Raw genomic sequence first — 24,973 nt, 5'->3', positions numbered from 1 at the left:
GGGGCGGGACGAGGCGGATGTTGGCCTTCCCATCCCCATCCCCGCGGCGAGTCTAATATTCATCCCCATCCCCGCCCCGGCGGGTACAACTCCAAAACCATCCCCGCCCCACCCCCACTTGGATATCCATCCCCGCCTAATCCCCACCCAAGACCCACCAAATTTCCGTATCTCGAATACACAATCCTACATCTTATAATATTAAAAAAAAATTCTTAATATTACACATATTTTTGTTTATAATATAAGTGTAGTACAAAATATTATAATTAATATTTATTTCACGTAATTATTTTATAAAATAATATAAAAGTATATAGATGTGGGTATGAAGTGGGGATGGGGCGGGTACGAAGTGGGGCGGGTGGGGCGGGGATGGGGCGGGTACAACTTAAAATCCACCCCGCCCCATCACCCATGGCGGGTATCGTTTTCATCCCCATCCCCGCCCCACCACCCGCCAAATCGAGACCCATCCCCGCCCCATTACGGGGATGGGGCGGGTCTCCTAATTGACCCGCCCCACTGACATCCCTATGTACCCTCAAATGTAAGAGGACAATAACTTGAGAACGAAGGGAGTAAAGAAATCAATGCTTTAACTAAATTTAGGAAGCGACTTGCATCTCGACTTCCAATCTTCTATACATTTACTATGTATTATTTTTTTGCTAGATGATACTTGGAATAATAAGAAGTTCTAGCTTTGTCCTTGTAGGTTTGTAGCTATAAGAGTAGGCATTGTTATTTAGGATTTGTTTATCATTTTTTTAATTTCAGTTCAATTCAATTCAATTAAAAAAGTTTCTTCTCTATATTCCAATTAAAATTCAGCTCAATAAATGTCAACTGGCATATTTAAGAGGTACTTGTACTTATTGTTGAAGAATAAAACCTCTCAAGTCAGTCACCACATGTAAGTGTCCCACATTGGTTGAAGAAGAGAAAATTAAACACTTTATAAGGCTAAGGGGCTACTCCTCCTATTGCCATATGGTTTTGGGATGGAACCTCCTTAGACTTGTGAAGTGGACTCTCTCTCTCTTGGTTTGCGGGTGCGGCCCAAACCCGCGTTTATCACTTATCAAATTAACTACTAGGCGAGAAATGTTCACCAATAACTACAATAGTTGTTAGTTTATTAATAAATTTTTAAAATGGTAATTTAAGATCTTTGAGATAACATACACTATTTTTACAAGCTACGAGCCTACGGGTACACTAATTAGCACTTGTATTATGTTGAATAACAAGTTTAAATATTAAAATATTTTTCAAATGTCATTGCCAAATACGCCCTTAACGACAATATTATTTATGGCTATAGAGGGCCCCCAACTCCTAACCAAACTTATCAAGGGGTAAATTTGTAATTGCATAGTAACACCTATCTTGCTTCTTTAACAGTTAGCAAACGATATAGACAAATGCCTACACATTGTTAACTCAGGGTAACGGTGGGTAGCAGTGCCAACTTTGCATTTTTATTTTAATTATTTTATCATACAAAAGTTCTTTTTATTTTCATATTTACCACTTTTTTTTAATTCCAAACAAAATTTCTCTTAAAAATACAAATATGAAAACCAAATAATATTTCCCCGCCACATTTAACGGTCAAAACACTATGTCAACAACCTCAAACTACTACTCTTCAATCCTCAAAAAATGTTGCGAAACTCTAAACTTTAATCTTGTAAAGAAGCTTCATTGCTTTATCATCAAAACCCAGAAATACCCAGAAACTTTTCTGTCAAACACTCTAATCAGCACATACAATCACTTCGGAAATTTGGTTTATGCACGCCATGTGTTCGATCAAATGCCTCAGCCAAACCCCTTTTCTTGGAACATTCTATTGTCGGCTTATTCCAAAGCGGGCCGTCTTGTCGAAATGCTGGAGTTCTTTCATTCTATTCCAATCAAAGATGGTATTACATGGAATGCGTTTATTTCAGGTTATGCTAATTGTGGGAAATTTAATAGTGCTGTGATAGGTTACAGGACTATGTTGGAGGAGGGTACAATGAACTTGAATAGGATAACTTTTTCGACGATGCTTATATTGTCGTCGAATATGGATTGTGTTGATTTGGGGAGGCAGCTTCATGGGCAGATTGTAAAGTGTGGTTTTCTTTCTTATATGTTTGTGGCTAATCCGTTGGTCGATATGTATTCCAAGTTGGGTTTTGTTCGTGATGCACAACGGGTTTTTGAGGAGGCACCTGAGAGGAATTTGGTGATGTATAATACTATGATTGCAGGGTATTCGCGACTTGGGATATTTGATGAGTCGTGGTGTTTGTTGCATAGTATGCCATATAAAGATTCGATTACATGGACAACTATGATTACAGGACTTACTCAGAATGGGTTTGACAGGGAAGCTGTTGTTCTGATGAGAAAGATGCGAGAGGAAGGTTTTGCCATGGACCAGTTTACTTTTGGAAGTGTTTTAGCTGCTTGTGGGAGAATGGGATTCTTGAAAGAAGGGAAAGAACTTCATGCTTACATTATACGAACAGGATATCAAGGGAACATTTTTGTTGGTAGTGCTCTCATTGACATGTATTGCAAGTGTAATTGCATACAGTATGCAAGGACTGTATTTGAGAGAATGACCCACAAGAATACTGTCTCATGGACTGCAATGCTAGTGGGTTATAGTCAGAGTGGACTATCTGAGGAAGCTATTAAAACTTACCTCGAGATGCAAAAGAACTCAATTGAACCAGATGACATTACATTAGGAAGTGTTGTTAGTTCGTGTGCTGATTTATCCTGTTTGGAAGAGGGTGTTCAATTTCATAATCAAGCTTTATTATCTGGTTTAATATCCTTTGTTGCTGTTTCTAACGCACTCATTACCTTGTACGGAAGATGTGGAAGTATTGACGATTCTTTAAAATTGTTCAAAGAGATGAATGTCAGGGACGAAATCACCTGGACTGCATTAATTTCTGGATATGCTCAATTTGGAAAGGCCCGTGAAACAATGCATTTATTTGAGGAAATGCTTTCTCATGGACTTAAGCCTGATGAAGCTACTTTTGTCGGTGTTCTTTCAGCATGTAGCAGAGCAGGTCTAGTAGAAGAAGGAAAACAGTATTTTGACTTGATGGTGAAAAAACATGGTGTAGCTGCAACTCCTGATCACTATACTTGCATGATTGATCTTTTCAGTCGTGCTGGTAGGTTAGAGGAAGCCAAGAGTTTTATTTCTGAAATGCCTTACGTCCCTGATGCAATTGCTTGGGGTACAGTCCTGAGTTCATGTAGAGTCTATGGGAACATGGAAATCGCAAATTGGGCTGCTGATTCTCTATTTGAACTAGACCCTCAACACCCTGCAGGTTATGTCTTGCTTTCCAGCCTATATGCTGCTGAAGGGAAATGGGAACATGTTGCTCAGTTGAGGAAGGGAATGAGAGATAGAGGCATAAGGAAAGAGCCTGGTTATAGTTGGATTAAGTTTAAGAATAAAGTACATGTATTCTCTGCTGACGATCAGTCCAGCCCGTATTTGGACCTGATATATGCTGAGATGGAAAAGTTGAACCTGAAGATGATTGAGGAAGGTTATAAACCTGATTTGAGCTCTGTTCTTCATGATGTTGAGGATTCCGAAAAGATGCAAATACTGAAGCATCACAGTGAAAGACTCGCAATTGTTTTCAGCTTGATATTTGTACCGCCTGGCCTCCCCATTAGAGTGGTTAAGAATCTTAGGGTTTGTGGTGATTGCCACACTGCAACAAAGTTCATATCTAAAATTACACAGAGAGAAATACTTGTAAGAGATTCTGTCCGCTTTCATTTATTCAAGAATGGAACTTGTTCATGTGGAGATTTTTGGTGAACTACGTTATCAAGTATGATAGCGAGGATATTGAGGGTTTTACTTGGTTTCTTACATCTTTATTATGAAGTCTTTGCACCTGTGGGGACAGTGCAATGTGGAAAAGGTTATATGAACAGCCTAGTTCAGGTAACAGTCTGAAGCATTTGCTCATGTAAATGCAGTTTTTCTTGAGGCTAAAACAATAGAGGAATGCTTGGAGCTTGTCAGAGATTCGTGACTCTGATTGCTTCCATTCAGAGTGGTTTCACAATGAGAGTTTGAGATTTGCTTTCAGCTACGCTGTTACTCATGAGGCTGCTTGCTGAACTGGGATACAACTCTGAAAAAGGACTGCAAACATCGGTGGACAAGTGAGCCTTTATCCTTGTTTGTAACTTCAGGTCAAATTTTTTTTTTTTCATATTTCCATGGGTACTTATCTAGAGTATGCACATAGGTAGAACATCATTCGACTTTCATACTTCATAATAGTGTTCACAAAAGTACACTTTATAGTTTCATTAATACCCTGATCTATAAAGGTTAACAACACACATTGTTTTGGTACTGAGACTACTGACATGAATAAACATATGATTCTATCATCATCAATGAAAGCTGATTCAGTCAGTATCAATAAAATTGTTCAATTTTGGAATACAATGGACTATATAGTATATAATATGTGTTAATAATTAACTGTCCTATACTTCATAGCTGCTGTCAAGTAATAGGTCTGTAGAATGTCTTTTCCAATCTAGAGTTGAATGAAACATCTCTGCAATTGCTTGATGAGGTTTCATATGCTTCAATTTTTCTCTAGGCGAGCCGCGAGTGTCTTACTAAAAAGTATTATATAATGTAATGATTTGTATATTGTTTGGACAAATTAAAATTGAGTATTAATCTGTTATTTATAACATAAGTTGATGATTTGAAAATTCATGTACAGATGAACCTAACAAGATTCCTAGTGACTGGAAAATTCATGTACAGATGGTCAAAGTGAAGGATATGAATAGTGTCAAACAGTCAATATTTTAAAACTTAAAAAAAAAAAGAGGAGAAAAGCATAACTTAACAAAAACACATCTTAAGTTTACAGCTAGTGGATACTTAACAAAACTTGCCTGATGGTATAACCCTAAGTAACTCGGAAATGAAAAATCTGGCTATCCAATACTCAATTAATAGCTTGGAGCCTTTTGGCTGAAAGTAGTTTGATGGAAGAGATCAACTGCATTGTATAAATGTAAATATGATTCATGGTCTCAGTTCCTTCTTGATTGCCTGTTAAATCCAAAAGAAAAATAGTTTTATTTACAAGGGAAATAGAATTCCTTTCTCACAGTGATTTCCTGTATGCTAGAGAACAATAAACATCTAGTTAAGTCACCCGAGTCTATACAAGTGTTATTTTCAGACTAATATCTATTTTCTTCATCATTCACTTTATTTCTAGGATCACCGTGTACTTAATCTCTCTAAAATTTGAACTGTCACATTCACCATTGAAAAAATCAAGTGGTAAAAGTGCCAGTGAGACTTGGCATCTTATCTAGGTACCGTAGAATGTTTTCTGCCGTCTGTCTTGTGTATGCATCTCCATGATGGAAGGCAGTCACCACTGTAATATAAAATAACTTATCTTGTGATACAAGAGACAAAGATCTTTGCCCACCTTTCACTAAGAACCTCTCAATCATCCAAAATGCTTTCTGCCACAGAATTTCATTCTTATGATACCGCACTGCTTTTAACACTCGTTGTATCGTATTCATTTCATCAAGTATGTTCACACTCTGTTCCACATCAATGTTATCATCCAGTAATGTCGATAATGCTGATAATGCAGCTTCAGCCACCTGAACATTCTGATGATCCAGGCATAATAAGAGTCTGTCAACTGCCCCTGCTTCAATCAAGCAAAATGTATCTTTTTTGGAGCAAACACCTTTATGAACTACACAAAGTTCCACTTTGGTTTTCCTTGATGACCCAGAGGCTAAAAACTTGGGCTGGTAGAAAAGATTGAAAAACTTCTTTCTCTTTCTTTGTGATGGGCCTGGTGGCTTTGAGAGACGTGTTGATTGTGCTGAGAGTTTCTCTAATCCTGTGGAAGCTAAGATCTGTACCTCATCTCTTGATGTTTCCAATAACAAATCAGTTAAAATTGCAGTGAAATTGTGATTTATTGCCAAAAACAACATTTGAGAATCATATAATGTTGCTGTAAATCTGACTAGTACTCCCACTAGCCCCTCCAAGTACATACAGGCATACCTGTTTTGTCTTGTTCCGCTTCTTTGGATTTGACTTATTGATTGCAAGATTTCAGGGATTGTGTTCTTACTGAGTAAGGCCTGATTGAGAGTGAGGTTTTGATGAGGAAGTTTAGCCAGAAATGAGACTGATAGAGCTTGCCTTTCAGTGATCTGACTAGAGTTGGAAGGGATTCGGATAAGACCCTCAGGTTGGCCATTTAATTTGCAGAGTCTGTCAATTAGTAAATGCCCTATGTGGGATGAGAGTAGAATTAGAAGTTTTATTGCTGCTACTGCAATTTCATCACTTGGGTTGTTAATGAGTTCAATAAGTGTGTAGCTTGCTTCACCTTCCCTGACAGCTGACGTAATTGGGTTATCTGACTTCATAGATTTTGCCATGCAATAGAGGATTCTGATAAGATTCAGATTCAGATCATCCGGGGTGGAATTTTTGATCATGTAGACAATGTTGAATACGACATAGCCTGAAACCATGGTATGGCCTTGACTATTTACAGTCAGATTCTCAAATCCGATCCCAGATTCGAGGATATTTGCTAGAATTGCCGAAGCTTCTTTAAGTGAATCCATCGGTTCACTATATATTTTTTTGGTAAATATTTCTTCAATCATATCTCCTACAATTCCAGCTTCTACTAGTATTCTACCACTGGCTGAGTAAGAGGATATTTGAACAAGGGCTTTAAAGACCGCTTTTCTAGTCAAGGGATTTCCGTTGTGCAGCATTTGGATGAGAACAGGAGTTGTTCTCTCTGCCACGTAAGTCTTGCTGTCATCTTCAAGTACAATTTCACCTAGGTAGGTCATCATTTCCAACTTCCTCTCCTCAGATCCTGCTCATAGTTTCAAGATTTTTCATGGTTTAGATCATGTTTTCTAGATGCATTAAATACTTCTAGTTAGCTACCTTTACACAGAAAACTTAGGGAAACTGGCATGATTTGTGAATGATAACTCAAAACAATGAGAAGTAAATATTGGGTTACCTTCAATCAAATTGCTAAGAAGAGGTTCCAAGTATCCTATTTCTGCCATGAACTTGATATTGCTGGGACACTGCTCCATATTATTCAAAATTTGCTCTGCTGCTTCTGAAGCAAAGGTGTCAATAGATCTGTTGTATTTTGTTTGGAGCAGAATCAGGATTCCTCCAGTAACACGACCTATTTTCTCTGAGAGAAAATTAGACTTGGAAAACTCGATTAAGAGTAATAGTGCAGCGTGTCTTATTGGTTGGTAGCTGCTGGACAGCATTTTGATTGTTGCAGATATCGCTGGTGTCTTCGCAATTTGCTCCTGCTCATCCAGTACTATGAGTCAGATGAATAAAAAAAGTCTTGTTAAAAAATAATTAGCTGCTTTTTGTGCATTAAATGCAACTTTTGCTTGTCAAAAACTACTAGGCTGAAGAAATAAGGATTTATAATATCTGTACCATTTGGTTCATAAGCTTTGGATATCTGTTTTTCTTACAGCTGATACATTACTTCTCTTGGGTCTTTCTATTAGCTGATCACTTCTCTGTCCTTTTGCCTCTACTATCTACTTGTTAGCCAAATCTAACGTACATTTTACCTTGGATATTTCAATTCATATGGATAATAAGAGGAAAGTCTTCTTATTAAGGGAAGGTGAGGAAGAGGGAGAGAAGGGTCGTACTAACCTTTGCTTCACCTTGCTCAACTAATAGACGAATCATTCCCAATGTTACACATCTCACAGTTTTGTCTCTTAATTCCAGAAGCCTGACAAGCAATGGTATTATTCCTATGTTGTACACTTCCTTTATTTTATTGGGATTCCTTTGGCAGAGGTTCTGCAAATCCTTCAATGCTTCAAGTATCATACTCTCTGTGCTGCCAATGGACAAAGCTGCACGTATGACTTTGAGTCGTGCTAAATCATTTCTGTCTTTCCACTCATGTACTATGCTTCTTAAAGCTATATTGGGACTCATAGCCCTGCTCTGGAGCTTCTCCCTGGTGATAGGACAGTTAACTTCTTCTGAATTCCCAAACTTTTTGAAATACTCTGTGATTGCCCTCCTCTCGTACGTCAGTCCGCTACTTATGGTCACTGGGTCATCCATGACCTGGTTAGTAAGTGGACAAATGAAACTCTTATACATTGGCTCGATATGAGTATCAACTTCTGTCATACTTCTTGATAATCTGTTACTCATGTTTCCAACATGTCTATTGCTGCTTTCACTTGCACTTCTAATGGCTTCCATTATCTGTGGAATATCCGATACATGAGAGTTTTCTGAGCAGACTACCATGCTGGTTGAATAGAGGTCTGATTCTATTGTCATTGATTCTACATTTGGATGATCCTCCAGATACGGTTGATTTGTTTTCTGTTGATTGGGCTTGGTTTCTTGTACTGGACTGATCTCAAAACGAACATTTCTCATCTCCTCTGAGAGTGAGCTGATTGTAATATCTGCATACTCTTCATCCTTAAATGCAGATGGTGGTATTAAACTCAAGTCATGGCCCATTTGATTAATAATTTCTTCTAGCTGTTTTATCATGTTCTTCACTTCATGATCCATGATAGTTTGTTCATTTTGTTGAAGTTTTCCTAAGATGCCTTTCGCCATATCACTGCTTTGAGATAGAGATTGTAGTATCTCAGTTTCATTAGCTAGGCTGTTCTCTGAACTCTGAAGCCCCCTAATAGCTGAAGAAGTACGGTAGAAGTAGCTTGCTACAGCAAGGAAGTTGTTATGTTCTGGAGTTGCACTTGGAATGGATTCTATTATTTCTGAGAGCGATGCCAATAACTGTTTGCTAATACTCTTGAAATGCTTTACATCTCCGTCACCCTGAGGAAACAAAAGAAAATAGAAAACATTATACTGAATATGTGTGATTTCATTCTTTTCTTTGTGAATGTACTGTATGAGATGATTATAAGGCATTGGTTTGCTTCTCTTTCATCCATCTCTTTCATTGTAAATTTTAGCTGGAATTATGTTTGAACATATTGTGGCTACGTAATAACAGGGAAGTTATATGCTCTTGGGTTGGAATTGGGATGAACTGAATTATGAAAGAAAGTTTGACTTCCTTATTTTCATAACGGAAAACATGTTCAACTCTTTTCTTGAAAATGAAAAAATATTTTCTGTACAACCAAACTGATAAATCCTTTATGTGTGTTCCTATGTTTCATAACTTCTTCTGTTATGTTCCTATTTCAGCTGTATTCTCTTCTGCTTTCATAGTAAGATATCAAAGAAACCCCCTCCCTTTCTTTTTAGTTTCATCCTTTTGTTCTGCTGTAGCTTCGTGCAGTCTTGCTGAACTTAGTGCTGATCATTCTGATCTTGCCATAAATTGTTCTGCTATAGCTTCGTGCAGTCGTGCTTAACTTCCTTACATATTAACAAATTTTATCAACACAGCTATATTGTTTCTTATATGAAAATTTTTAATGCTTTTTTTTCAGTCCAAAAATATAAAGGAAAATGAAAGAATGATAAGAGTTCACACATATATACACACAATACCAACAGAGTAGATGGGCTGATGTTATGCTCATCTATATTGCAAACTACTCAATATCATTCCTTCATTCTCTACCATATTTTTGTTCCGTGTGATTAATGTTTGTTATGTATTACTTATCCTAACGTTTGTAATTTTGTGAACCATGTAATGTGTTTGTGAATTGCAGGATAGTTGAAGGAGCATACTGCATATATAAATGTAAGTAAAAATTAGAGAGAAAAGGACTAACAAAAATACGTACCAAAACTTCATCGGATCTGCTGGTTGACATGGTGTCTGTCAGCTTCCTTTATCAGAGCCTACCTTCTCATTTCTTACTCGGTTCTTGCTCTTGGAGATGTTTCTTAAGGTAAGAGAGTTGTTCTTGAATTAGTCACCGGTTGTTGTTTTCTAAACTAATTACAAAATTCTATTGAGGTAACTTGGTGGCACTCATTTTCACAATTCATTTGACTCAGTCATATCCTAGTTGAGCAAAGTCTAGGAGCTTACTTATATTGTTGGCTGTAAGACTTTTTTCTGATTTATCTCTAATTCTGCACTTTACTGTCATCAAAGAAGATTGTAAAATACTAACTGACATCAGGCAAATTCATATAAATAAACTGGTGTATACAATAATAATATGAACCTAGCCTGTTGTCTCATATCCTGTTAAAGTTTTCATGCATTCTCACTGTAAACCTATATCACTTAAGACTTGTTCTTGGTTCATCAAGCCTTGATTAATCTCAATGCACTCCATTTCTCATTCTATGGTTTTATGTCTGATGCATTTCTCGTTAACAGCAGTATCCATTCTTTTAGTCTTCAAAGTATAGTTGCACTTTTGTTGCACAATAAACTACTCCCTCTGTTCATAAAGTAATCACTTTGATTTATCTTTATTGATTTCTCATCTCAAGACCTCCCATTAGTATATCTTCACAATTCTTATTTCTTAGTTGAGCGAATTAGTAGGGGTGATAAGGGAAGTTTTAATTTTAACATACTAAGGTAAACGGTCTTTGCATACATGCATGGATTTTACTTTACAGCTTCAGCTTCACAATTAACCCCTTCCATTATTGTTGTGACAGGTTCTAGGCTCTTACCAAGCTTTGGTCTGTCGTGGGCGTCTCTTCGGATTACAGTGGGTAGTTCTATCAGACTTGAATGCTTAAACTGTGTAAGGAGACTTGGTAAGCGCAGCTTTGACATTTTAAGACTTTTCCTACAAAATTACTGTCTCATGACTTCATGAGAGGGTGGACATTATTCTAACTGATTTATTGATAACTTGATAAGCAAATTATATTTAAATGATCAAGTTGCTATCACCTTGTTGCATTCCAAAGTAGAAGTGCATAAGCATGTTTTATTTATTCAGTGTATAGTATAGAAAGTTCAAGTTTACCACCTCGATAAATAAAAAGTGTTTATCAAGTAACAAAAGTGTAAACAAATTAACAACTTTTTATAAAACAAAAAAATATATATCCCACAATCATTATATAATTACAACAATATCATGCTAATTAGAATTTTTTATTAATTTATTTACTATTTTACCACTTGATAAACTCAAGGTAACTTTAAAAATCCTAATCTAAGAAAAATTAAACTGAAACAAATTGGGGACTTGACCTATTCAATTGAAAAAGATATAGTGCAAATAATTTTGTAGGTCAAATAATCAAATGAGGATTGTTCTTGGGAACATATATAAAACAACAATGTCTTTTTCACTTCAAATTCAAATTAAATGGTTAATGATAACCATTCTAGCAACTAGGATATTGAAAATTTGAAACAGATAACAAAATAGGTAGGGAGGAAGAGGTCAAGATTTAATTTGAAAAAAAGGAAGAATTATTTGACATAATTACCTGCTTTCATTTGAAATTAAAAAAAAAAACTTGCAGGTCCAATAACTATCCTTTACTGGTTCAACTACATGCATTACAAATTTACAAGTTGTTCCGCAAACTTGTAACTTTGTACTTCCGTCATGATATAATTTTTTTTTTTTTTTTTTTTTTTTTTTTTGTCATAGTAAAATAATTTATTTTGAGATGGAAGAAGTATATAATAAGGTGATACTGTATTGCTTCTACATTGTTTGATTTATTTCAGCTTAAACAACGCAATCGACAAAGATGCAAAGAAAATGGATCAAATAAATTCATACTCATTTACGGGAAAGTACAATGTTCAAATTCATCCATTCACTATACAAAAAGTAACAACACAATTCAAGAGTTGCATCAAATGTGATGTTCAGGAAAACTCGAATATTCTTAATACAAGATACTTCCATGTCAAAAAATTTGTTCCTACAACAAAATTCTACATAGCTCGCAGAAAATTTCGTATAATTGATCAGAGAGTGAGAGAACACTATATACATTAGTAGCACAAAGGCGTATATGAACCTATGCAGACAACAATCCACCTATGGATATAGTCGCTCTTTATTCTGTGAACTGTCCCATAAATAAGTAATCGCTAATCAGTTACAAAAATGCCTGGCACCTAAGTATTTTTTACCTAAGGTGATTTTTGCATCACCACCCTGTTGATGCACCCGTTGACACATGAACAGCTGCTGTCTAATCTGCTTACTGCAACTGCCACAAGTTTCCTTTCCTGTTTTCCATCAAGGAGCTCTCTTTCTCTGTTTCTCTTTTTATTTTAGGCTCAAGATACATAAAAGCAGGATTCCCAGCAAAAAAAACACAGAGGGAACAGCTCTAATCCAAGAGACTAAGCAGATCTGCATCATCATCCAATGTGCAGGCAGATGGTCCAAAGAGACTTCTTTCCTTTCGCCATCTCCATTATCACATGTGGGAGGATAGGAATCCAACACTTTCCTTAGTTAATGAACGAACCAACAAATACCGGGAATTTTTTTTTTATTGGTTCATCATCATCATCTTTGTGTGTGATCAGGTGAAGGCTATATACTAAATAAATGAATCATGGACTCCTTTTTGTCAGACTAATTGAAGAAATAAGGAGACTCCAGAACCTCTCGTAAGTCAAAATCTCCACGTTCAGGGAGAGGAGGAAATTGTAATGTTGGGAAAGATTCTTGAAAGCTCTCCAACAACTGCACACATATATCCCTCAGTTATATATAGATATATCAATTAAAGCAAATAAACTAAAGGTTGGCTGCAATCAGCCAAGTTCAGGTCCAAGGGGTCCATTTGATGGAACAATAGATTTCTAGAGTTTATCAAGACAGTAAAATAATAAATAAAACCCTGAAAATGAAAGTTCTTTGCTTTTTCCTACTCAAACAGACCCAAATATATACAGAAAAAGAAACACAGCTTTTATGGGAGACCAAAACTTCATGGAGCAAAAGGGTAATCATATATAAAAACTTACATTCTCGAGTATAGGTTGTTCATAGAGCTCAACAAACTTCTCCCTTAAAATCTGGTTCATTTTGTCAACATCACATGCATGTGTCCAATATGAATCATGAACTCCTACAAAAACAAGTAGACCAAATTCCTTGTTAGAGTGAGATATGCATGAATCTCCTTTAGCCAGAATACTAAAAAGTGGAGCATACAAAACAGACCTGCAAAATTCATGCCAGCCTTTTTGCAGGCAATAGCAGTCATCATCATGTGGGAACCATCAAGGGAGTGAACAAAATTTGGAGGAAAAGCTGTTCTTTGGCGCTTAGCCATAACCTAGCATAAATACATAATAATATATCAGCCTTATACGAAAAAATAAGCACACAACTGACTGCCTGTGAGATGGGGGGAAATGGGGGGAGGGGGGATACTGGAATAGGAAAACTTGTGGACTATAACTTTACTTCTATAGAGTAAGGGTTACCTTATCAGTATCACAGCGAAGGGTTAAAACCTGAAGCGAAGTTTTTACCTGCAATCATACCAACTGCATGTTAGGAGGAAAAGACAAAACTTCAGAAACAACTAGTAGTCAAAAGGGCAGGAGCTTAGAATGTTACAAGTCGTCTTCCATGATTACGATAAGGTTGAACAACAGGGAGTCCAAGGGGTGTTGACCATCGCACAGGCTGGTTTTCAGATGCTATGATCTGTTTTACAGGCCAAAGATAGACTGACAAAATGAGTTTACAAACACTAAATGTCTTAAACACAACATGGAAAAAAAAAAAAAAAAAAACCCTAAACTAAACTAGATATTTAACACAATATTATTAAAATTAAAAAAAAAACACAATAATAATAAAAAAAAAAAACTGGCTCTTTGTTAAGTTAAAATATTTTCTTTCAATAACAGTAACAACTTACAGCTCAAAATCACAATTGCTTGCCTACATAAATTTGTAGCAGGCAGGTAGGTCAGAAATTACAAACCTTTGCACAGTCACCAAGCCAGCCCATTATGCTACGTGCTGCTTCAAACATTTCTTCTAGTGCAGTCATGGTCGTCTGCTCATGCAAAAGAACAAAAATACAAACAAATAATGTAAAAAAGGCAATTCAGGTGAAAAAATAATTCACAGCTAAATACCAGTTTGATTGATCACTGGAAGAATACCACACCAGCATGTATAATCTCAAGATAGGTGGACTATTATCAACTTTACACATTGTACATGCAGACTATAGATGATAGACCACAGCAGAATATTTTTCGCCAGAAGGGAAAGACCAATATTATCGTTCATCAATGCTTTTTACATCCTCTCTACTATTCACTCGCTTAAGTCCTGAATTCCTGATATAGTCCATTTCCTTTTTATTTCATTTCTATGGCCCAATCATGTTGCATTCCCCTTTGTCTTTTTCACCAAGTCTTAACAGAACATTATTCCTTTAACCTTGGTTTGATAGTGGGTGTTTATAGTGATTGTAGTACAATACTTGGGCTTCCACAACGCATGAAGCATATCCTATCTTGCCAGATTTAAAGGTTGAACAACGAGTGTCTGAATTAGACTAAAATATACATGTATAGATAACAAGGTGCCCTCCCTTGAATCCTTGATGAAACTTAAAACAAAAGCAACACAAAACAAGCATGCAGTGATTGCATTTACTGACCTTAGCAGCATAGCACGATGCAGCAAACAAATCATTATCATCTACAATGGCATCACGTTCTTTCAGTCTCCTTTTAATTTGATCACGAGCACCAATATAAGTGACACCATACACCGATGTCATCACAGTCTGCTTGACCAGCTTCCTATCCACCTAAGTTTTGGCATCAAATTGGCCAAGTGTTATTCAAGGTTATCAGCTATTCAGATAAAAAGAAAGAGCAGAACATAAAATGTAGAGATTATATGCAGCATAAGAATATTGTCCAAAACTATCATAATCAAACCTAAGATTTACATATTTAATGTCACAAACAAAGATTCTCAAACCAGCTGAATTCTTTAAGCAATAAGCCCCTTGTCAGAGTCTTTCAAAGTAGGATGAGATACCTGGTTTAACAGAAGCTTTGCATGGAATGCATTAGGTTCAGTTGAAGGATCTTTTTCAGCATCATCACGCATTATTTCAAAAACTCTGCATGGAAGCAATTGGGTGGCAGTTATGAGAAAAATTGGGCCACAGAGTTCCTCACAGCTATGAAGAGTACATATCATTAATCTTGTAGTAATATGAGATCAGATGCATCACTTATTTCCTTTAAACATCTATAATTAGGAATAGAACCCAAAATGCAGCTAGTTTCTCTACACAAGTAGCACAAGCCATCAGTCTAATTTTGGTACAAATGCCTACAGCAAACACGTGATCAACTATTAAAATGATTTGCCAGCCCAACAGACGGAAACAAATCTGAATCTTGGAGCTAGAGATAGAAGTCACAACACACAACTACGACTCAGTAATGACACATTCATTTAATTAGTTTTTTTTTCATTATTATAAGTTCACATAACTTAGCAGTCCAATTGATTTTTAGGAGTTACTGGCTTACCGAGCAGCAATCCCAGAGTAAACATCAGCTGGTTTACCCCCAGCAACAAGATTCACAGCCTCCGCTCCAAGCTGAACAAATAATGATCATCACATTCATCAGTAAGAAGAAAACTTGCATCAGTGCTCCAGGCATCGCTACTTTGCTATTCCTAGGTGTCATATTACTTAGAGATAAACGCCTGTCTCACTAAGTCAGCTAGCCATTAATTGGCAGCCGGCTGACTGGAGTCAGGGCACATATAGCATAGATGATCTACATCATAATGCCTATAAGTTTGCTTTTCTTTTGACTTTTTTCCTTCGTATTTTTTCCTGTTATTTTTTTTCTTTTTCCAATTATCTTTAGAATAAAAACGTAATAATTTATTTCATACTTATATTACTATAAATTACAAGATTTCGTGATTAAATTCCACCATAAAATTTTGGACAGCAGATAAACATTCTTCATCTTCTCTACGATTAAATCTTCTACTTCTTGAGGATTCTCAAGCCTAATTATAAAATGATTGAAGCTTTGTTATCTGTACCAAAAAAATATTCCGTATAAAAAAGCTTAGTCAAAATTAACGCAAAACATGTACACATCATAGCTAAGGCCTAAGGGCTTGTTTGGCATTGTTTTTGTTTTTTGTTTCCTATTTTTTTTCAAAACTAAAAACCAAAAACAGGAAACAAGAAACTAGAAAAAGGTGTTTCCACTTTTCTGTTAGTTTTTAAAATTATTATGATTTTAAAAAGTTAGACTAATTCTTAATTTATTATATGACATATATTATATGATTTTGAAAACAAAAAACCAAAAAACTAAAAACCATAGTGATGCCAAACGAAGCCTAAGAAAGCAAATCTGGTTTTCACCTGACATGCTAAGAAAGCAAAAACAATTTCTGAATTTCGTCTCATAACTAGCATTAATTCATCTAGGTCTGTGGAAAATGCATCCATCTTGCCATAAAACAGAACCAGAAAAAAAAGGTAGACAATGTAACAAGAGGCACATTACCTTGTCTCTTCCGAGGGCAGCGTAATGTTGTAAACCATTACATGAACCATCCTTGCGAAGATAAAACACCACAATAAAGAAAAAAAGGAAGTCAAGTCTCATTCGGTATAACCTTAAAAGACATTTATAGTAAGGAAGATATGGATTTGCAGCAAAAATACGCTCCTTAAAGGCTTAAATGTTGATTCCATATGAAATGAAGTACCTGATGGATAGGAATGTGAGATAGATAGTCTTCTGGAGACGAGCTTCTTAATGCATCGGTAAGATTAATGCATGCTGCCAGGCACTGGAAAGGATCTTCTGCAGTTAACCACCAACGTCTACCTTCCAAAGGCCTATCTGCAGAATCGAAAACATCATCCAGACGATTCTCCGTAAATGCTATCCGACCCTCATATGACAATTTGTCAACACCACCAGCATATAAATTTGCCACATGTACTTTGAGCCAGTTAAGTCCTGATTTTCCAAGAGGACGTCCCTCTGCAAACTCTAGGATTCCCCGACATAAGTCAGAACCAAGATGATTCAAATGAGGGTGCATGGGGTACGCACGGCCTCGGAAATCAAGGTTGTGTGGATAGTAAAATCCCTCCTCATCCTTCATCTTTCTGGCCACCTACTCTTATCACAAAAAAAAGAGGCATGAATATCCAAGTAACTACCATTTCTAAATATTGAGCAGGTGACAAAAGTTTATGCAAAGACAATGTCTCACAGCTAGCTTGAGTTCTGTATCACAACGTTGAGAGTGCCTTTCTGCATTATCTTTCTTGACATGTTTAACTTTCCACTTCCATTTTTTAATTTCTTCCGCATCATCTGTATCTGGTTCCTCTGGTAAGGGAATCTGCAACATGATTAACATTAGCAACAAGAAGAACAAACCACCATTACCAAAAGCAAACTTCTTGACAGACAAACATACATCTTCACGGTCAACTAAGTCGGCAAGGCAACCTCCACTGGCCCATATCCTGTCTATGATACTAAGCACCTTTTTATTGACCCTCCATTTGGTGTTACCAAGTGTATCAAGAGCCTGAATCACCGTAACAGAAACTAAATTATTTTTCAACATGAGAGTAAAACAGTTGGACGAAACTACGAAGAACATTCCTTAAATAGCATCAAACAATAAACCAAACCTCGAAAACGGTACATAAATTGTTGTCCCTTGCAACCCTTTTAAGAGCATCTCTTTGTTGTTTAACTCCATGAGTTCGCATAATATAAGACGGAAGATAAAGGTATGCTCCTTTGTCGTACCTAACAAAGCAAACGAGGTTCAAAATCTATAATCTAGATTACATATTATAAACATTCCTAAAAAGTATACATGCCACATGGCACCTTTTTCATGTACTAGAAACATGCCACACCATTCACAATAAAAATATTACATGCTAATAAAAACGCTTTGTTTAGTGTTTGAGCTCATGACCAACCATTGAGGTCTTACCATATTAACCACCTTTAATTTATGCTTTCAAATTTAACTCAAATTAATTATATCTAGCATTGATTGGGGTTTTAAGTAATATACAATATGATATTTAAAGTAAATTACCCAAGGCAAATCTCGGGCCACACACCAGTGTATACTAAGATGTATGTTCCGAGAAAACATGTCAAAGATGCAAGTAACATAATCTGATATTAATCAAACATCCTCTGTATTCTTTCCTCTCCACCCAAAAAAAGCACAAGAAAGCAAAACATGTTTGGATAGGGACATCAATAATCAATAAAATTATCTATAGGTAGGCTTGAGAACAAAACTCCAAGATCTCGCACTTGAAAAAATACAGTACAAGGTCAATTAGCTGTTGCCATTATCTAGAAAAGTAATGCCAGGAAAGGTCATTTCACGGGATTAAAAGAAGAAAAATGAAAAATCAGAAAGGCTTGCTAATCGGAAAAGGTACAACACAAAACTAAATATGCATACCCAGTCCAGTTCAACGGAGGAATCAACATTGGCATATAAGGAATCACCATGTGCCTTGCCTGATTAAACAGTCAACCAAAAAATCAATACCATTAAATCAATGAAAACAAGGACAAAATGGCAAGGCAACACTTGGGCGCCAGAATGTACTCACAGTTTTTTCCAAACCCCTGCGGACCAAAGGATCACATTCTATAACTCCATACCTCCTACGGAGTCCTTTTCTGCTCAACAGAAAACCAAAAACAGTAGCTTAATGATTCATCTTCTTTTTCTTTCTTTTTTTTTTTTTTGGGGGGGGGGGGGGGGGGAAGAGGAGGTACCACGTCGAAAATATTTTAAACTAAAACTTACTGTGATTCTTTACAAACAGTTTTTTGAGTGTGGATGAATGCAGGGCGAATGTCAGGTGGACCATCTGCTAATTGATCTGCTGGAGGTTGTATATATGCTGTTTCTGCTAGAAGTTGAATTAATTTGCAGCCCACCTAAAACAATAATGCACATTACCATAATTAATAGAAACGTAGTCATGAAAGTCAAATCTTCAACCACGGCCAAGAGTCTGTAGCAGGAATTACAAACCTTTACTTGGTTGTCCTGGCTCCATGGCTTCGAATCATCTTGTCCTCTCACTATTTCTCGAACTTGCTGAATTTTTTGCTTCTTCATCAAAATTGTGACCTTCTTTGCAAGCTTCTGTTGCGCTTTTGCTGAATCATCCTCATCATTGTTGTTAGCTGCAGGTTTTTTCTTTGATTTTTCCAAGAATTTTCGAATTTTAGCCTGACACAAACATCAAATTGAGTAAGCTAGTTTTCTTAAGTCATATACCCTCTGTCCCTTTAGGCCAACAATGTGTAACAAAATAGCAATTTAGGCTTTGTTCTCTTCACCTTCTTCATATTACTTATCTTGTTACAGCTACACCAAGACCGACCAGAGCAAAAGAACAAAAAAAACTAATCACCTATTATTTACTATTGCTAACATTATTATGATAAGAATTACATGTATTTCTGTTTTCTTTATTATCGATCATTATATAGTAATTATTAGCTACAAAATCACTATCTATCTATCTCTCTATCTATACACTATACTTAGTATTTAAAAACACAAACCACATATCATTCATATGCCACATGTCATCACAAATCACTTATATGCCACATGTCACCTCTCTTAATCTTTCATTTTTTGTATTCCCTTTTTAATATAAAAATTAAAATAAATATTATATAATGTTAAAGTCTTTATGCATTCCATAACTTGCAATTTAAGTAAGAAATTGAAGTGTTTCATTTCCAACATAATAAAATAAAGTTTAACTAATTAGTAAAATTACATAAATATATGAAGTATCATAAAAATAGTCTTTTACCCTCTTAAGCTTAAAATATAATTTAAACTAATATGTCATTTCATATCCCATAATATTCATGTATATATACCTAACTAAAATCCTTCAACTTCTTCCACAGTTTCACCCTCACTTTTTTTTTTTCTTTTACATTTTAGTAGTGAACTTCATTCACCTCAATGGTCATGAAACAATTACTTCGTATTTAATATCAAAGTTCCAACTATTGAAAAACATGCCTACATATTAAAAAAAAAACTAAGTAATAACCCGTGCATCGAACGGACCAAAAGGCTAGTTAGTAATAAATACTTCCTCTGACACATTTCCTTAGTCACGTGTGCCAATGCACAAATTCAACCATTAATATCATTATATACCAATAAGCAAAAATTATAAAACATATATCGTGAAGAATTCAATAAGATCCTACATGACTATTTTTAATTATGTATAAATCACAAAACACGGTCAAAGGGTAATGTGTGAATAGTGTTAAAGACAAAACGTGTAAAAAAAAAAAACGGAGGAAGTATTATTGTTACGAACTCCATAATATTTGATCTTGTCCACTTTTGTTGCCCTATTTGAATAATTTAATTTTTTCTTGGATGAAGTTGCTGAGAGAAAAAAATTGGAGGGACCTAATGTAGTGAATGTGATAATAAAGAGTGGCCCCTCATATCCATTATATTACATGACAAACTCAAAGGAACAAACTAAAAAGGGACTAAGGCAAACATAAAGGATGGAGAGAGTACTTCAAGATTAAGCAAGCATGAATCAAATTATAGTCAGTTATGTTTGTGAAAACCATTTAAAATATGATTTAGATGATTCACAGGTTTCTAAGAAGCTTACGCATGACTTGTATGATAATTTGTATACATAAGGTACTTTCTTCCATTAATTGAAGATTAGAAGCACTAATGTACATGAATTATAACCATGTAGACTCATTTTAATCAATTGACTCTAAAATAGCATATCCAAGTTATAAGTCAAATTGCAAATTTACAACCCGCAAATTTTTAATTGTTTGACTATGTAATTAAATTGCATATAAAGTCCAAGTATCAATGCCAAGTTTCCTTTAGGTCCCAATTCTAAAATGATCCCCGTGCCTCATTGGCTAGGTGGTTAAAACAAATACCAATTGCTTAAAAGATATATCCTAGACTAATGACACGATAACTTCAATTATCCAATTGCTCGACAAGTGTGACCATCAATAATCTTAAACAAAGGAGAGCAAAACATTTAGTTCAATACTCCCTATGTTTTTTTTTTAAGTTTACATTTGCTTTAATAGGCCCATCCTTTTTGTGTGTGTGTGTGTGTGTGTGTGTTACACTACCATTTGTGGCAAACCATCATATGTTAATATTATATCTCACTCCTCTCATGGTTCTCATCTTACTTTATATTTTTGTTATTTTTCTCCTCTCATATCACTTAGTTTGTAATATATTTCCTTACAATTTTTAACACCCCAACTAACCCACTTAATAACCACAATTAAAGCCTTAATCCCAATAATAGGGTCAGCTATATGAACCAAGAATTTAACTCATGTACTCACCAACCATAATCCTATCCGTATGTCCAATGTTATTTTGCTCCTGTGAATCCAACTTTGTCATGTCCATCTTAATTCCTTCCATCTCGGAGATCTTTGGTCTACCTCAACCTCTTCTATGATCCCCTTGATCACAACCCTATACTTTCCTTACTAGTGCATTTTTCGATCTCATCTTAACATGTTCAAACCATCGCATTGGTTCTACCTTATTTTAATCCCAATGACTGCACCTACAAATTTCCTTTTAATAACTTGATTTCTAATTCTATTCTTTATAGATCTAAACATACACATCTCTGCTCCTAAATAAAGTCCATTAAACACTTAAATCTCCTAAATATAATGTGATGGGAAATTGTAACATTTCAAAAAAAAAATTGTAGGAAGCGTTACTTTTGAAATCATGTGTTGAATCATATTGATCTAGGGCATGACCGAGAAACAATCTAGTATAACAAACAAAGCACCATAGAACCAAATCACTCTCAATCGCAGACAGCACGGCTGCCATCATCACATTCCAAGACAGCCAATAGACAGCAGGCTTACTAAGTTACTATAGTACAACAAAAGAAGTTTTCCCCATCACTTACAATTCAAATGGTTAACCACATTACACACCAAAACAATTGATGAATTGAAAAGCACTAATCTAAAAACTTTAACTTCTATAGTTTTCCTTTACTTTACTTAACCATAGATATCCACATTAATTGATTTCCACAATATGAAATAAAAATTACACTAGAGTTGTGAGCTGAGCATTACCTCCTGTTCAACAGCTTCGCCGATTTGGGTGGCCGCCTGGATCACAGTGGTACTCCCATTACCAGTGCCAGTCATCAACAAACCCATCAGCTTATGCATTGTGATAACCGCCATCATATCCGCCGGCAATTCATCGAAACACTCACCATAAAGCGGCCGGTTCCTCCCCACCTTACTCGCCTCCTGATGAGCCTTAATTGCATCCTTCAAAGGCTCAAACCAACCCAAGAACAAAGACTTCATGTAAGGCAAATTAGGGGCAAGTTTCTGCTCACACATATCAGCCAACAACTCCTGATACTCCCTCGCCGCCTCGTTCCAAGCTTCAGTCTCCACCTTAATCTGTCTCTTCCTAAGGACATTGTACCTCCCTGCAGTCATCCCAGCAACCATATTGATCGGCTCCTTACGCCGTATCGATTGCGGCTTTACTCTCTCTAATTTGTTGATTTCATCCACCAATTCACGGATTTCATCATCTTCTTCAGATGATGCTGTCACTATCTCTTCCGCCGCAGCAGCAGTAGCATACGAACAACTAATTGATTGGGCATTAAACCCAGAAAAACCAAAAGGGTTTGCATAAAACATGAAATTAGAACAACCCATTTCACTATTTCGACATAATAACTCACCATTTCGCCCAAAACCCAACAATGGAAACCTGGGATTTACACTATTTTGCCCTAAAAATTGCCTGATTTTTGCTGAATCTTGTGATGATTCCTTCCATCTAGAGACATTTGAGGAGGGTTTAAGCTCTCTTGAGTTTCTAATCTTCCTCAAAATCTCAAATTTTGAGGCTTTTTTCCACATCTTTTGACTGTTTTCAAAGATCCAGCAGAAATTTGAAGATATAAGTTAATACCCAGAAATAATTAGAGGAAAAAATAGGATTTGAAATTGAATGGGAGAAACAGAGGAAAGAGATGAAGAAAGGAGAAGGCCGGCGCTAAGACGGATATCCGCCAAAACCCTGCTTAAACCTAAGATTGTAGCACGATCTTGGTTGGAATACAATCTACATACGAAGTGTTTTTTGTTTGACTACGACAAAATATCCGACCCGATTTTCTCGACAAGTTGAGAAGTGTTAAGACTTGTGACTACATTTATTTGGATCTACGAACAAGGCCTATAAAACTAGAATTGTGCTTAGTGTGGGTATGGGCTAGGTCGATATGAAATTAGCAAGAGTCGTCGTGATCCCGTTGTAAGTCCGAAAAATGAGAGCTACAACAATGGGTCCTATAGATTCGACTTAAGATCCGATTCAAGGTTTAACTTTCGTGGACATAATGATTAAGCATGATTTGAAACCAAACAAGACCCGACCCAGATACCTAATTGAATCTTACCCAATAACTCGAATCGAGACCTTATATCATATGCTTTTGCATGACCGTTGTTTTCGAAGTTTGGAAACGTACTCAAATTTAACCAATTTATAAAATGTCTAGAAAATATTAAGGGAATTCTCTAGCAAGACATAGTGTGACGTGAGTTGTGCGTTGGTATTGTATATTCCCTCCATTTTTCGTAATCTAGGTGTTGCACAAGTTTAGGAATATAATAGGGTGAGGACCAAAAAGTGAATTTGATGATATAAATTATAGTTGGTGGAGATATATTAAATTGCTTGTAAAAGAGATAAATAATAGTATAATAAGGAGTAAAAAAGTAGTATAAGTGGGGTTAGTGTGAGAGAGAAACTATAAAATATTAGTGAGTTCTTATTAAATAAGGATGTGGTGCAATTATTACGAAACGAATGTAAAGGAAAGTGTTGTGATTGTTATTACGAAACGGAGGGAGTATGAAAGATGTCATGAGTCTAGTATGGCTCAAATATTCCTTGCCTTGTTTCAAGCATAGCCCACCAATACAACACATGAACCTGCACAATCATGCCACAATGATTTACTTTTGTTTTGAAAAGAAAAAGACGTTTATTAACCATATTTGGTACAGACTCGACAAAATCAACTCGAAACCTGTTAACCCTATATATAAAGTGAAATGGGGTTTTGGGTGATAAACTAGTTAGTGACCCGGGCTATGCCCCGGTTTATAGATGTGGTGATTATAGATACAGTGATATTTCAAGCGTTTGGATTTTTTTTAAATTATTACTCCGTACTACAAAAGTTAAGAGAATCAATTCTTGTATATAACTATAAAATTTCATTCCATGATGTTGTGTTGCTAGAATTTTCTACCTAGAATTTGAAATATTTTCTTAAAATTTTAAGTAGCATATATATTGAATAGCAAAGAGCAACAATTAAATCTCGTAAATGTAAATAGAGTCCTGTCTATATGTCTCATTTTTTTCATCTTGTTATGCATCTTTGTTATCTACTGGGAGTTGTTGTTCTTCATCTGCATCTTCTCCTTACATAAGTTTTTCAATTTCCCTGTACACATTTATATTACGATATCAGTGCTTTTGGGGTTTTTTTGTTCATAATAAACAGACACCCAAATGGAAATATATTCATTATATTTTTAAAATTTGATTTGCATAATATAAGAATAGAAAATGAAGTGTCATGTATCAATCATAAAATTTTGTTCCCGTAAAAATCTCAAGATTCTATCAATTCCATATCAATCAAAATATGAGGCACACAGAAAACTTAAACTTATGTTGAAATTTACTACCATTGTATTATAGGCAATTAGGCATACAAATCTAATCACATGATGTAAGATGA

General features: G+C 35.8%; 2 protein-coding genes and 1 pseudogene across 2 annotated transcripts; 1 reads left to right on the top strand and 2 right to left on the bottom strand.

Annotated features, from left to right (window-relative positions):
- Positions 1–1,627: 1,627 nt before the first annotated feature.
- Positions 1,628–3,859, top strand: LOC145603142 (putative pentatricopeptide repeat-containing protein At1g68930 pseudogene; annotated as a pseudogene).
- Positions 3,860–5,361: 1,502 nt separating this feature from the next.
- LOC145600354 (putative U-box domain-containing protein 42) lies at positions 5,362–10,847 on the bottom strand. Its single transcript, XM_081656260.1, has 4 exons — positions 10,683–10,847; positions 7,793–8,959; positions 7,116–7,425; positions 5,362–6,962 (listed from the first exon to the last, which is right to left on the bottom strand). Exons 1-4 carry the CDS (start codon positions 10,845–10,847, stop codon positions 5,362–5,364), a joined length of 3,243 nt encoding a protein of 1,080 aa, XP_081512386.1.
- A 973-nt stretch (positions 10,848–11,820) lies between these two features.
- Positions 11,821–23,248, bottom strand: LOC145600886 (DNA-directed RNA polymerase 1B, mitochondrial-like). Its single transcript, XM_081656744.1, has 19 exons — positions 22,257–23,248; positions 19,129–19,329; positions 18,898–19,031; positions 18,698–18,767; positions 18,544–18,602; positions 17,741–17,861; positions 17,521–17,634; positions 17,311–17,442; positions 16,795–17,211; positions 16,590–16,640; positions 15,582–15,652; positions 15,079–15,163; positions 14,690–14,842; positions 14,000–14,074; positions 13,627–13,716; positions 13,491–13,538; positions 13,225–13,339; positions 13,026–13,129; positions 11,821–12,741 (listed from the first exon to the last, which is right to left on the bottom strand). Exons 1-19 carry the CDS (start codon positions 23,070–23,072, stop codon positions 12,631–12,633), a joined length of 2,967 nt encoding a protein of 988 aa, XP_081512870.1. The 5' UTR covers positions 23,073–23,248; the 3' UTR covers positions 11,821–12,630.
- Positions 23,249–24,973: the final 1,725 nt, after the last annotated feature.

The sequence above is a fragment of the Chenopodium album genome, chromosome 21 (genome assembly GCF_948465745.1).
Source record: "Chenopodium album chromosome 21, dcCheAlbu1.1, whole genome shotgun sequence".
Lineage (NCBI taxonomy): Eukaryota > Viridiplantae > Streptophyta > Magnoliopsida > Caryophyllales > Amaranthaceae > Chenopodium > Chenopodium album.
Note: the sequence above shows the minus strand (reverse complement) of the source record. Positions and strands in the feature narration are given on the sequence as shown.